Source organism: Mixophyes fleayi, chromosome 9, assembly GCF_038048845.1.
Source record: "Mixophyes fleayi isolate aMixFle1 chromosome 9, aMixFle1.hap1, whole genome shotgun sequence".
Classification (NCBI taxonomy): Eukaryota; Metazoa; Chordata; class Amphibia; order Anura; family Limnodynastidae; genus Mixophyes; species Mixophyes fleayi.
Genome location: NC_134410.1, coordinates 127,715,235 through 127,729,171, shown reverse-complemented (window position 1 = coordinate 127,729,171; position 13,937 = coordinate 127,715,235). Strand labels below are relative to the sequence as shown.

Below are 13,937 nucleotides of genomic sequence, written 5' to 3'. Positions count from 1 at the left end.
TATTAACCTGCTCTGCACAACTTTGTGCCTGAGTATTAGGCTCCTACCTGTACTCCTGCGTTGCTGCCCTTATATTGGCTGTTCCTTTGATTACTGACCCGGGCTGTTCCTGACCTCTCTTTTGCCTGTCATTTGGTACTGATACATTTGATTATTGTTGACTTGGCTTGTTTTGACGCTCCTTGTTATCCAGTCTGGCGCTCTGCAGACCGTCAGTGTACCAGTCCCGGCTATGTTGACCGGTCCCTTCTTTCTGTCTGATACCAGCTCGTCGCACCTGGAGGGTGGGTCGTTAAACTCTGTGCCTCTGTAACCACCGAGGTTGGCAGAATAGAATTTTACTAACCCGTGGAATTATAACAGCATCAGGGAGGAAAGTCTTCCTATAGTTACAACAATTCGTTATTTCTCCCCCGTCTATTTCACTCCACTTGTGTTCTCCACTTTTTAAACAAGTAGACAACAATAAAAAAAGGGATCATTGATCCCTACACATAAACCTGCTGTTGCTTTACCACACTATTTTGACTCATCATGATCTCATCTTGTTCTATTTGTGGTCTGTCAAGAGTTACAAAAACTATAATTGTGTTCCAATAACATGTTTACTACCTACATCAATAGTGCCTATATTTCGGTCATTTATAGTGCCAGTATTATAGTGATTATCAAAGTGCATTTGGTTCCCAAAAAGTTCTCTGGTAAGCAGTAATTTCCCCTATACAGCATCCTATAATTGCTCTGATGGAAGGGTTAGTAGAATTGTAAACCCCAAAATCTATAATTTTCTCTACTGCAATGCCGGTAACAACTAATGTGCATCCGAATTAGCTGCAGAGAATTATTGTCCAGAACCCAACGCGTTTCGTTGGTCACGCCAACTTCCTCAGAGAGTATGGCCTTTAATGTTTATATATTCCTTTAAAAAGTTCCCCAGTTAACTCTGAACAATATGAACGAAATCATTTCACTATACACCCATGACAAATATACATATATATTAGGAATAAATGTACAGAACAAGTGTAGAATATACAGAATATAAAGTATGCAGGTTAGCAAGCTTCATATAATAATAATGAATACTGAGCTGATAAACTGGGTTGTTGATTTGAATCAGAATCTTGTTACATGAGTATATTATCACACAAACCTTTACCACCTTTGAATGTTAATATAATAGAACAGAACAATAACATATTAACCAGTCTAAAAGTCTGTAGAAATCTTCAATTTAGTTCCCACCTGGACTTCTGTGTTGTTAAGTCATACATCTATTTCATTTCCTTTGTTAAAATACTTTTCTCTTTCATCCAGTCTGGGGGACACTGCTTACCATGGGTTGTGGAGGGGAGCACGGGTGTTGGCACCTAGCTAGTTAATCTTTAGCACTGCTGACAGACCCCTCCCCTCTACAATCCCCCCGCCTCTTCCTCCTCCGTTTTCTTTTAGGTGCCCATGGAGTTGGGCAGTGTTTTAGCTCCTGCTTTTATTTTTTACTTTAATTTATTTTATTTCATTTTATTTTCTCTTTTATCCAGGTGGCAGACATGGGAGTGTGTTCTATTATAGAGAACACACTCCCAGCATAGCAGCGCAGGCACTACCTTGTCAGATGAGAGCCAGAGGCTCTCACTGACAGGGAGAGAAGAATGGGGTGCCTGAATAGTGAGTGACAAGCGGTCTCACCGGACCGCTGTCACTCCTGGAGCCTCCCTGATAACCGGCGCTGCCACTGCAGGCATAGAGCGCCGGTTATCGGAGATTACACATGCCGGCGGCCATCTTGGATCAGCGGAGGAGCTAGGAGAAGGGCGCCATACCAAGATCCCCCCTCATACATAGGAGGGGGCATCGGGGTGCTAACCGCTGTGGAGACCTCAACTCTTGAACTCTGGTCTTCTGTCCACACATTTACCAAATTCTATCAATTTAATGTATTCGCATGCGCGGATGCAAATTTCGCTCGTAGTGCTCTATGAGCGGGGCTTTCAGAGCGGTCCCACCCTTAGGGGGCTGCTTTAGAACGTCCCCATGGTAAGCAGTGTCCCCCAGACTGGATGAAAGAGAAAAGAGGATTTATGTACTTACGTTAAATCCGTTTCTCTGATTCCGTCTGGGGGACACTGCGATCCCTCCCTTCTGCTTTTCTTCTGTATGCTCTTGGTTGATTGACCTATCTCCTTGGGGCTTTTTGAATTAACTGAGGAGGAAGAGGCGGGGGGATTGTAGAGGGGAGGGGTCTGTCAGCAGTGCTAAAGATTAACTAGCTAGGTGCCAACTCCCGTGCTCCCCTCCACAACCCATGGTAAGCAGTGTCCCCCAGACGGAATCAGAGAAACGGATTTAACGTAAGTATATAAATCCTCTTTTTTCCAATGGTTTCATGTACCATATTTATAGTTAGAGGGTAGGAGATAAATATCAATTTTCCAGTATTTAGGTAAGTTATTCCAAATGCAGGTAAGTTAATGACATGTAGCTTTATAATTAGCAAAAAGCATGATTTTATATTTCCATCCATTTAACCCATTAAACTATTTACTCTGCTTTACATACAGACCTGCAATGCATTTACCACATTGATCCATCCTTTTACATTTACAGTGTTGGGTACATCGATCGTCAGTAATGACAGCTAAGTAATCAAACTGTTTGACCTGCAATAAGTAACAGCAGAACTATCTCCAACAAATCTCACACTTCTTTTATCTCTGGCTTATAGAAAACATGATCTGTGCGATACAGACTTATCCTGTATTGGTGACGTCAAGTTTTTAAAGATTGCTTCTAAGAAAGTTTTGTAAAAGTATTGGGAATATATTTATTTGTATACACGTATATATTGATTGTGTATAATATGATTATTTGGGCAGTGATAGGCTCTGTGAAACCTTTGGGTGGTTATCTCGCAGCTTTAGCAAATGTCAGTGCTACTGTGCGGTCTAGGAAGGGGTGGGATCGTGCAGACTAATAGATAGATCTTTTGTCTGTGCAGTCACTATACTCTTCCTATCCAGGGCCAGATCATAGGGACCAAAGCCCTTTGTATCACCAGTATTGATCTGTATACTGCGGGGTGTCAGTGTGGTCTAGCACTTGTAAAGCATTAGCCACACCCCTACACTGGGTGTATGCAAGTAGTCAAGCTGCAATAAGGGCGTTCCAAGCTCCAGCACACACAGCAGCGCCTGATTCAGACTTTAGGCCATACTTGCCAACTTTTCCTTGTTGACCTTAGGGAGATCCCAAGGGAGGTGTGTGGGGGCGGGGCTTGATGAATCGCATCGTTTTGGCCCCACCCCCTAAACGATTGTCACAATTTTGGCCAATTACATTTCTGTCTCCATTACTGAAGTCATGTTGTCTTACCTGTCAGTCTTTGATTAAATCTTGGTCTCCATGAAAATGGCCACCTCCATAGGCATCAATACATGGACATAGGACACAGTTTGTGAACTGTGTCATCATGCGACAGATGGTGAAGCCAACCACGTCTTGTACTGGCTCAGCATCAGGGAGAATGCCAGACTCTTCAGGGAGTGAGGGAGATCACCCCTAGTTCAGGGAGTCTCCCTGACATTCAGGGACAGTTGGCACGTATGCTTTAGGCACCTCTCAGATACCTGTTATTCTGTTGAGTCCCTAGCAACAGCTATAGGTCTGGTGTAAGTGCCGTTTACTATTGATGACGGTTGTGTATGCAGCTAGAACATATGTTGGCAATCAGCAGCAACATTTTTTTTTAATGTTTCATCATCATCAGCTATTATATAGCGCCACTAATTCTGCAGAACTGTACAGAGAACTCCCTCACATCAGCCCCTGCCCCCCTGGAGCTTACAGTCTAAATCCCCTAACACACACACAGACAGACCGAGAGAGAGACTAGGGTCAATTTGATAGCAGCCAATTAACCTACCAGTATGTTTTTGGAATGTGGGAGGAAACCTGAGCACCCGGAGGAAATCCACGCAAACATTGGGAGAACATACAAACTCCACACAGATAAGGCCATGGCCAGGAATCGAACTCATGACCCCAGCGCTGTGAGTGCTAACCATTGAGCCACCATGTTGTATTTTGTCATTAATGACTTTATTATTAACATGTGATGATCATTGAATGCTTATTTTTGTATTGGACCTATCCTGCAGTTTATTGTGTGTTAGAGCAGAGCGGACCTAGATGTGTATTCAACAAGAGACCACTTCAGATGCGCTAGTAGTTGAATACAGATGTGCATATCCCTGATCTGCGTGTGGTTTTTTTTGTTGTTTTTTTTAAAAATGTAAATTACATCATTTTTCGTACCTTAATGGATCAGACTTTACATGTTTTCTGACATAAATTAATAAATTAGTGAAACCATTCCACTACAAACGACTGAACACCCATTAGGTTACCATGATTACTGTGAACATACAAAGTAATTGTAGTCTATGATAATTACGTATTTGCAGCCTTAATTTCAATGATTTAAAAACTGCACACATGAAAATAGCGTTGGCCGGAGAAAGAAAACTATTGAAAGATTTTTAACTGAACTTTTCTAAGTGTATTTTCAATAGAATTCCGCTGATTATCACAGCGAGCTTCTCGGTCTTCAGATTGGCCTTGTTTCAACAACTTTTCTTTCTCATATTGAATAGGGATTTAATGTCAATTACACAAAACCCTTTCATGAAAGGAGTGTAATTTAAAAACATCTTCATTTTGAAGGTCACAAGAATTCACATAAAGAAACTCTCCCCCCCCCCACCACCTCTGTAACATATGAACAAGTACCCGGCAGCCAGCTGAGAACGCTCACCGAGATCAATGAGAGATCTGGCCACCGTCAGTGTATTAATTCCTGTAAAGACGTCGCCGTTTCTTTCTCTCTTTTACAGGAGCTGCAAACTGAGCGGCGGCAATTTTTCAATGGCATCCGGAGATATTCTCTACATTGACATAACGAGGCGTTGGAGCAGCGTGAGCCTAGACCAAAGAGAATCAGGTAATTCTGTTCTCCCGGCTACTCTGTATATTTCCATTTCAATTCCATAGCAGTAAGTTATCTCCTCCTCACTTCCCCCCAGTGACACAAGAATTCATTAAATCCAAAATGAGGATGTTCTCATTGCAGTTTAATTGTCGTAGTAAATGCAGAAGCCGGAATATTGCAGCGCCTGCAGTAAGCGTTAGTGATGTACACAGGGCGCGGTGTCCATATATAATCTGCGCATATGTATAACGTATTATTATTGTTTATTACTATAATAGTGTTGGAAAGCAAAGGAATTGGAATGTTATAAAATTATGCAGGTAAATACAACGCTAGCAACTATTTTTTGAGAAAATAACAATAGAATAATAATAGCTTATTATAAACAGGATAATATACTTTCTTAGTGTCTCTTCCACACATAATAAACTTGGGTCACACAATAGCTCAATATAGTTTGTCTCTCTCACTCTAAACCATTAAGAGGCAACCTGATCCAATTCAAGGGCCGCATAGTCGGCCCTTTCACGTTCAAAAGGGTCGCACACTACCCTTAATCTCAGTGGTAAGTTCAAACAATACATTTAACCAAAGAAAGAGACACCTATCTGTAATAACACATCAGCAGGTATTGTAGTTTAAGACTTACAGGTGTTACACACTATCACAAAGAAGTCTGACCCCAAAACAGGAAGGGGCTGGAGGTCGCAGGTGAAGACTTGGGCTGAGGAGTGGGGGGGGCATGTTGCCCATCACTGATCTAAACGGTATATCACAAATATAAGAGAAGCAAAACTGTTAAACATCCTAAATGTAGAAATAATAACGTACATAACAAGTAAAATAAAACTAAACCACAGTAAAGAATCTATGGCAAAAATAAAAGTGTGTCTCTCCATCTAGTACGATATCTTTATCACAGAGGACTAGATTCAATTCTCCACAATGCACCGCCAGACGTCACTGCACTTCTGCTTAATATGGTACTGAAATCTTCGCAAAGAATTATGAGAAAAAAATAAGCGAAGATTTCAGGCAGGACATGACTGGGGAATGTCTTCGTGGACTGTTCGCGACACATTGGCATGTACTATGCAGGAGGGAAGGAAAGAGAGACAATTGCAGATTAAATTACTGATGCTTGATCTGAATATTCCTTACTTTAGCACAGCCTAGAGCATGCTTCTAAATAACTTCATTATTGATTGGAGTGATAATTAGCTTTTAATAAGTTAAGCAAACAAATTTGTCCAAATACCTTCTCTGATAAAGAGAAGCTGCAGTTTCTTTTCTCTAGTCATCACACCATATAATACGTACTGAGCGGCCTTACTGTCATATGGCAGAATTTGCATATTCTCCTTATTGGGTTTTACAATTATTGCTTGGCATCCTAAAAAGAGTTGATGTGACAAGCGTCCTTTGCAGAAGACTTGGCAGCTCCACGGGCATTATGTTTGGTGAAACCACAATCCTTTGTTAACTCTGGGCAGACCTACCCACCAGAGTTACAGTCCTTGGCTCTGCAGACATTTAATTCCTATACCGGGTAATGTAATATCTATTCACCGGCACGAATGAGGCTTTCAAATCAGTTAGCAAGTTATCTTGGAAGGGATCCTGGATTGCAGATGGATAGAGCACAGCTGCTGAAACGTGGATCTCACTTAAACAGCATTTATCAGCCATCAGTTGTTGGAATATAGTATCACCAGACTATTTTATGTAGTAGTGAGTCATTTCTAAATATATCTTATTATTTGTCTCATTACTATGACTTTGTTGTCATCTATATTTAGAAATAAAATGAAATATTATTTATATTGCTAATTATTTCCATTTAAAAAATACATACTTGTATATTTTGCCCTCAGTTGATTTTTATAAAGTGCAGAACTTTCTTCCCCCTCCGTCACTTCACCGCTGTAATTAGGTCTTAAAAGACCCAGCGCTATTACTATTTCCCTGGGCTTATAAAGCTAATGAAATCAGAGAAATGACACAGTGGAGGGCAGGGTCTGCACTGATGGTTTGTACTTTGTGGAGGTATCTCGGAGGACATCAGCACCGAAGTAAAGGGTATTGTTTTTTATTTTCAATTCTTTATTTTCCAGAGTAATACAAACATACGAGGCAAAGCTCGGATGACCGCAAATGTTTCCCCATCACCAATAGCACAGGAGTTATCATAAAAAGAAGAGGAAAAAACATACATAAGTCAAAGAGAGGTGCCATCCGTTAGTAAATGGGGAGTAAGGTGTAGAGGGAGAACAGTGACATAGGAAGGGGGGGCTACATGTATAATTTAAAAAGGATAAGATTGAAGGGGGCTGTGAGTTTTCCTATGTTGGTCCACCATATGAGTAGAAATGGCACTTTGACTTTAGTTCCTAAAGCATCTGGGATCAGAGGGTCCCGCTTTAAGGGGACAGGGGGATAATGTTGTTTTGTAACTATTAATTGCAGCTTACATTTTATTCTTATACATCTGGTCACGGAAATGGTTTTGTCTATGTCATCTTCATAGCCGTTCATAATGTTGTAAAAATAGTTCTGTCCTCTCACTCAGTATGAAGCACCAACGTGTCTGTAAATGTTTTGCCCCATGACAGTGGAACCTTTAAATGGAACTTAGTATATTTTTTTATAATTACAGAAGAAACCCTTGTCCAGAAAACATTAAATCATAATTATCCCAGATAATAGATCCCATTGCTGTATATGGGTATAATGAGTCATATCTCACTATAATGTATTTGTAAATGTGTAGGCTTAGGCTAAAATGCCCCATGGGGTAATAATCATTAGCCAATAGCACTGTAGCATGTACATTGAATTTGCATACTGTAACTGTGTTTTGTTACACATGGATTAAGCTAAATGAAGCCCTTCATCCATTAAATAGGAGGTGAATTGTCTCTCCGATCTATGTATTCATGCTACGTGGAATAGATTCCTTTGAATAAAACTCACAATCCCTCTACTAGAACGTAATGTTCCTCTCGTTCTCTGCGGTTTGGCAGACGAGCGCGGCAATCTGACGCTGGCTGATTACACCACTATTACGCTGCTTCATTTGTCCCATCCACGGGACATTAACAAACTTCAGCAGACACTTGAGAACAGCGGGTTTGAAATAACATTTTGTATGTAAACATTGACTAAACAGATTACCAGATAATGCCGTTCCAGTAGCGTGAAAGTAAAGGGCCAAATCTCGAGATGCGGCTGTAGAACTGACAGATACTTTTCTTGTCATAGTTTTATTGCTTTGTGCATCAAAGAAAAGGAGAATGAAACAATTAGTTATTAGGTTTGTGGACGTATTATGCTGTTTATACCTAGGGTTTACTGACTGTGGAGATTGTGACATCAGCGCAACATTTATTATAATGTTATCATTTGAAAAGTTATACTATTACTATCATTATATTCCAGTACTACATACTGGCACTGACATTTTTGTAAATAATATTTGTGTAATTAGTCATAAGAAAGCACCAACTATACACTATAAATGTGTTATGTTTTCCTGATGTGAGGGTTTAGGTGAAGTGCTTCCCCCGCGGTCCGTTCATGGTCATGCCAGAGCCCGAGTGTGAGGATGCAACGTACTGTAAGAATCAGGAAGTCTTCGGCATACTGAAGCCTTATTAATGCCACGGTCATAACAAGAGTTGGCCGTCTTCAACTGCTTGTCTTCACTGGTGCCCTTAAAGAGGAGGTGGTGATGAGGGTGTCAGTGTGTGCCAGTCTCTGTCATCATAGGTCTATCATTATCCTTTATTTGTAAAGCGCTGATGTACTACGAAGCGCTGTACATTGAGGGCATCATTACAATAATAAATAAAGGTAAAGATGGCTCTGCCCAAATCTAAGAGATGCGGGCAACAGTTGAGATATAAGGTAGCAGAATAACTTTTTGTAGCTGGCGGTGGGTGAAGTTGGCGACTGGCATTTCTGTGGGGTACGGTTGGAATGAGGGGAGACGTTGGAGACATGAAATATGGACAAAAGCTTAAAACAATCCTTCACCATTTATCTTTACAGAACCTCCTTCTCCTGCTGGTTCTGGGGAAGGCTTTGGTTATCCGCCAGCTCAGATTAGCTTTGTGTATCCTATGTTCTTCTTTAGTATTATGCTCACTGATTGACACTGAGCTAGGAGACTTGTTCCCCATGGTAGGCGGCAGCTGTGGTCACTGTGGAAGCAGCGGAAATTACCAGGGGAGGAACAGCAGTGATAGTCAGTGTAATTCCTGGATTCCAGGAGATCTTATAAACAAACCCGTCCTTGATGTGATGACTCCTCGGCTTTACCATGTATTTCCCCACTGACTTCCCAAGTGTGTAACTGTTTTATATTTGTGAGATATGGGAGGTAGGACACAGCCATTGTCCTACCTCCCACCATCACTAACGTTTTATTTATGAGAGCTGTACACCTGTAGTGCGCAGTGCTCCCTCTTTATACCGCCACTACAACCATGTGTATCTGTCACCCTTTCCGATAACGCGGTATAAAGAGATAGCCCGCTTACTGGCTGACGATCGTTGTGGCATTCAGGCACTCAGCTCTGCTCATGTATGATCAATCATCAACTAAGTGGGCACTCACGGAAGTGAGAGAAATATACGTCCTACACCAGTGGGCATCGCTGAATATTAGTAGCCAGATGGTGGCATAGGACTTCCCCTATACAGGAATAGGCTATAACCCGTTTTATCTCTTTTTTACAGGGCATTCTGCTAAGTATTAAGCAAAACCATTGAAATAAAATATATGAGATAAATGTCTTCTGACTTTTCCAGTAAGTGGTCAGACGTAGAACATTTCATTTAAATCTGGTCATTAACATTTAAATGAATCCTAAATGCCACCAGTTTGAGCAGCGTCCTAAGGAGACATCTCGCTGTGGATTTTTATTCATTTGCACAGGTGAGGGAATCTCAGACATTTATTAAAGCATTTTAAACGGGTAGCGTATTCACAGTGTCATATACACATTACTGACCCATTCAGCTACAATCGTCTTATATATTAAGGAAATATTTTCTTTGACCATTCTAGTCTTGGATGTTTTTATTTCTTTGGATCTGGATAGTTAGAATTACACTCCCCTTATCAAACACAAGAAGTGGTATTGTGCAGTTGTGTTAACAAGTCCTGATACTGAGAATTACATTCTCTTTACTGAACAAGAGAAGTGGTGTTGTGCATTTGATAAAATAAATTATATTTCCAATAACTTAAATGCCATGTTCAGCGAAAACAGATTTTGTTTTACATATTTGAGTGCCCAACACAGAGTGGAAACTTTCCTTTCCTCCGCTCCGTAGAAAGGACTTGCTCCCGGCATTCGAAACTTTACAACCAATTAGAAATATCTGTTAAGTACACTGCATAGATATATTTTCAATAAATCCTAATTAAAATAATATAATACATAATTGTAACTGAGCACTAACCAGACCAGAGTCACACACGTAAAAGCCAGAAAGATATTAAACATACATGGAGTCACGTCAATCAGTCGCCTTTAATAGTTATAATTAAGAGGCATTCTGTTCCGTTCATTGGCAGGTGTACAGAACGCAGCCAGATGCATAATGCGTGCACCTAAAGTAGAAAAAACAATTAGTTTTACAATAATTACATTTCCCAGAAAAACTGGAAAATAAAAAATATTTTAAAAACAGCTATATAAATGTGACCTTTATTTCATATAGCGGCACGCACACAAGTGTTTTATTATGTAAAATAAATGGAAATCCATGCACATCCGTGCACACAAGTATTTCAGCCTTGATTACACACAGGCAGCAGAGATATTACAAATGTTTATAATTGGCACTCGCTCCTCAGTGTAACAGACAATGAATGGTCTGTGCAAGATGTTTAGTGTAAACATTATTGTAGAATGAAGAGAAGAAAGTGTTCGGTCTTACTGGGCATTTGCAGAAAACATTAAGTGTACCACCCTACAGTATCGTTTTATTGCTTCGGAAAATGTTTTATTACTATTTTCCAGCCCAGCTCACTGCATTTTAGTCTCCTTACTGCAAATCATCAATACTATTGTATCATTCCTCTTATATATGCAATTATTATATTGTTTTCCCTTTTACACGGAATTAGATAATTTCTATATACGGAACATTAAATTAAAAATGTACGTTTAAAAAAAAAAAAAAAAATACAATTTGTATAAGTGTTCTTGTTACATAAAACAAGGTTACGCACATGTTTCAGGAAGGGAGAGACTTGTTACATAAAACAAGGTTACGCACATGTTTCAGGAAGGGAGAGACTTGTTGTTACATAAAACAAGTGTACTCTAATGTTTCAGGAAGGGAGAAAGTTATTGTTATATAAAACAAGGGTACTTCTTTGCCTGATGAAGAAAGTTACTTGTTGAAGTGAAAATTTGATACCCCGCTGGCTTCTGGGTTACCCCAGATCTATAATGCTGGTTTTCTTCGTGTAGTAGGCAGAGTTAATGATATTACGTTGTCATTTGTGCAATATAGATGCTGAATATGTCAGATGGATGATCTACAAAGACTGTTGAATAACCTGTTTGGTGCTTGAGAGAGACATAATTCAAAATAACTGATCATCGTTGGCTCTTATGTTTTATTTCAGCCAGTTAATAATGCTGAACTGTTAAAATGACATATTCCCCTTCTGTTTTCTGATCCCTGGAGCCGGCCTGGAAATGTTTCAGGATTTGATTGCAGAGTAAGATTTTTTTATTACTACAGATTGAAACACGTACAGATCTGTTCATTGATTTTAGGACAGATGATATTTTGTTTTGAGGCAGAGAGGAAAAAAGAAATCAGCATTTTGTAATAAGGCTCCTGTTTAAACTTGCCGAACAGATTCTAGGGGAAGAATTGCTAAGCAGCGGTTTGGAGGCTGAAAACTTAACCCACATGCGGTGTAGGCCAAAAACTTCTACGTTTAGGCGAAAATAACAATCAGGCCTCCACACTCACAGCGCAAGTTCTCGTATGCTCAAAAATGAATAGTGAGCCCTCATTACTAATAATTAATATTGACCCCAGTAGTAGTAAAATAGTACAATGATAGTGTCCCTTTGTATTAATTAATATTGCCACAAGACAGTATAAATTAATATGGACCCCCTCATTTGCTATTAAATGTTTCCTCCATACAAAATAATTTCCTAAAATCATCTTCTATTCTTGTTTTCTGTATATTTCTGTATGTCAGTTTTATTTATTAGGCATTGTGACTTTGTTTTGGCATGTTAAACTCCATTTAATAAGGTTCTGTCTTTGTGTTCTAAACAAACTCATGTGCCAAATAGGCTTGATTCTTACAACGCTTCATTTAAGGTAGATAAGTGTTTGGTTTGCAGTTTATCTGATTAAAATAAGTCATTTTTGTGTTTTGGGATAAGGCAATGAGTAACTGAAGACTTCTTAAAGAGTGTCAGCTCTTGAACTAAATCTTAATGGTAGCAGAGCTAGTTGATTAATAATGAGTGTGATATATAATTTTTAGACAGAGCAGGTGGTTTTGTTTTGATTAACCCTTTTACACTCACATGTCACGCATGCCAAGCTGAAGTTTGTCATCACACCCTCTAACAAAGTAAGCATTTTTGCTATTAAATGTATTAAGTACAACATTGTTTTTTAACATAAATAGTTTTGCAGTATTTTCAGGTTATCTTGCTTGATGGCAGCTTAGAGTCCACTTTTGAACAGAAACAAAGAGATCCCGTGGGATGGAGGTTAAGTGATTCCTTAATTGACTCACAAGTGTTAATTATAATAAGTAAGCAGAAATAAGAATATCAGGTCATCTCTTGAAGGTGCTACTACCATTCTGTTGTTCTGTGAGGGGTTGTAAAATGAGGTTTTACTCATTTACATTTGTAATTAATGTCTAATGCATAACATAATATAATTGATTTTCCCCTTGAGATCTTGATCTTTGACATATTTTTAAGAATTAGCCATCTGTTAGGAGGGCCGCTCGGTGCAGTTTTACCACAAGGTCAGAACTTTCCCGCGATGTTACAGTCAGGACTGCTCAACCCGTATAATACGCCACCTTGATGCAGGTTACATGATCAGTACTGTATATATCGCTCTCGCTAAGGACTCCAGAACATTAATAACCTTGACTAACATTGTAGTAAATGGTCTGTTATCAGTTTTCTTCTGCACATTAAAATCTTGAGCATTACAATTAAGACCTGTGAATTATTTCTCACAAATGCTGAGACTTATTGATTTAAAAGGGAGAGAGGGGCGGCGACACACAGCTGGGGAGAGAGGGGCGGCGACACACAGCTGGGGAGAGAGGGGGCGGGGATACAAAGCATGGGAGAAAGGGGCTGAACACACAGCAGGGGAGAGAGGGGCGGGAACACACAGCATTGGAGAGAGGGGCGGGGACACACCTGGGGGGAGAGGGGCGAGGACACAAAGCATGGGAGAAAGGGGCTGAACACACAGCAGGGGAGAGAGGGACGGGGACACACAGCAGGGGAGAGAGGGGCGGGAACACAGCATTGGAGAGAGGGGCAGGGACACACCTGGGGGGAGATGGGCAGGGACACAGCAGGGAAGAGAGGGGCGGGGACACACAACATGGGAGAGAGGTCTGTGAACAGTGCAGACAGAAACGATCTGCACACAAGCTGCAAAGTGACTGGTCCCGAGGGCAAGGTCCAGCCATCTCAAGCATACGGCGCCCCTGGCTGGGACGGGGGGTTTCCATGCACCAGGCAACCCCCCCCCCCCTCAGTTTGCCTATTACAGTGTTGTCTAACCTGTGACACTTCCAGTGTTGTGAAACTACAAGTCCCAGCATGCTTTGCTGCTGATTGCAGCTTATTGCTGGAAGGGTGTGCTGGGACTTGTAGATTCACAACACCTGAAGTGTCACAAGTTAGTCAACACTGGCCTA

At 40.5% G+C, this 13,937-nt stretch overlaps 1 protein-coding gene across 5 annotated transcripts in view; it reads left to right on the top strand.

Annotated features, from left to right (window-relative positions):
• Positions 1-13,937, top strand: part of TTLL11 (tubulin tyrosine ligase like 11) — a 125,227-nt gene that overhangs the window by 107,423 nt on the left and 3,867 nt on the right. For 2 of the 5 annotated variants that reach the window (XM_075185682.1, XM_075185685.1), the window contains exons 8-9: positions 4,893-4,999; positions 9,728-10,498. In XM_075185682.1, coding sequence (XP_075041783.1) covers positions 4,893-4,999; positions 9,728-9,747 — 127 coding nt within the window. In that variant the 3' untranslated portion in view covers positions 9,748-10,498. Of the gene's footprint in view, positions 1-4,892; positions 5,000-9,727; positions 10,499-11,633; positions 13,278-13,937 lie in introns of those variants that run through there. The other 3 variants (XM_075185681.1, XM_075185683.1, XR_012678981.1) reach the window with 2 other exon arrangements.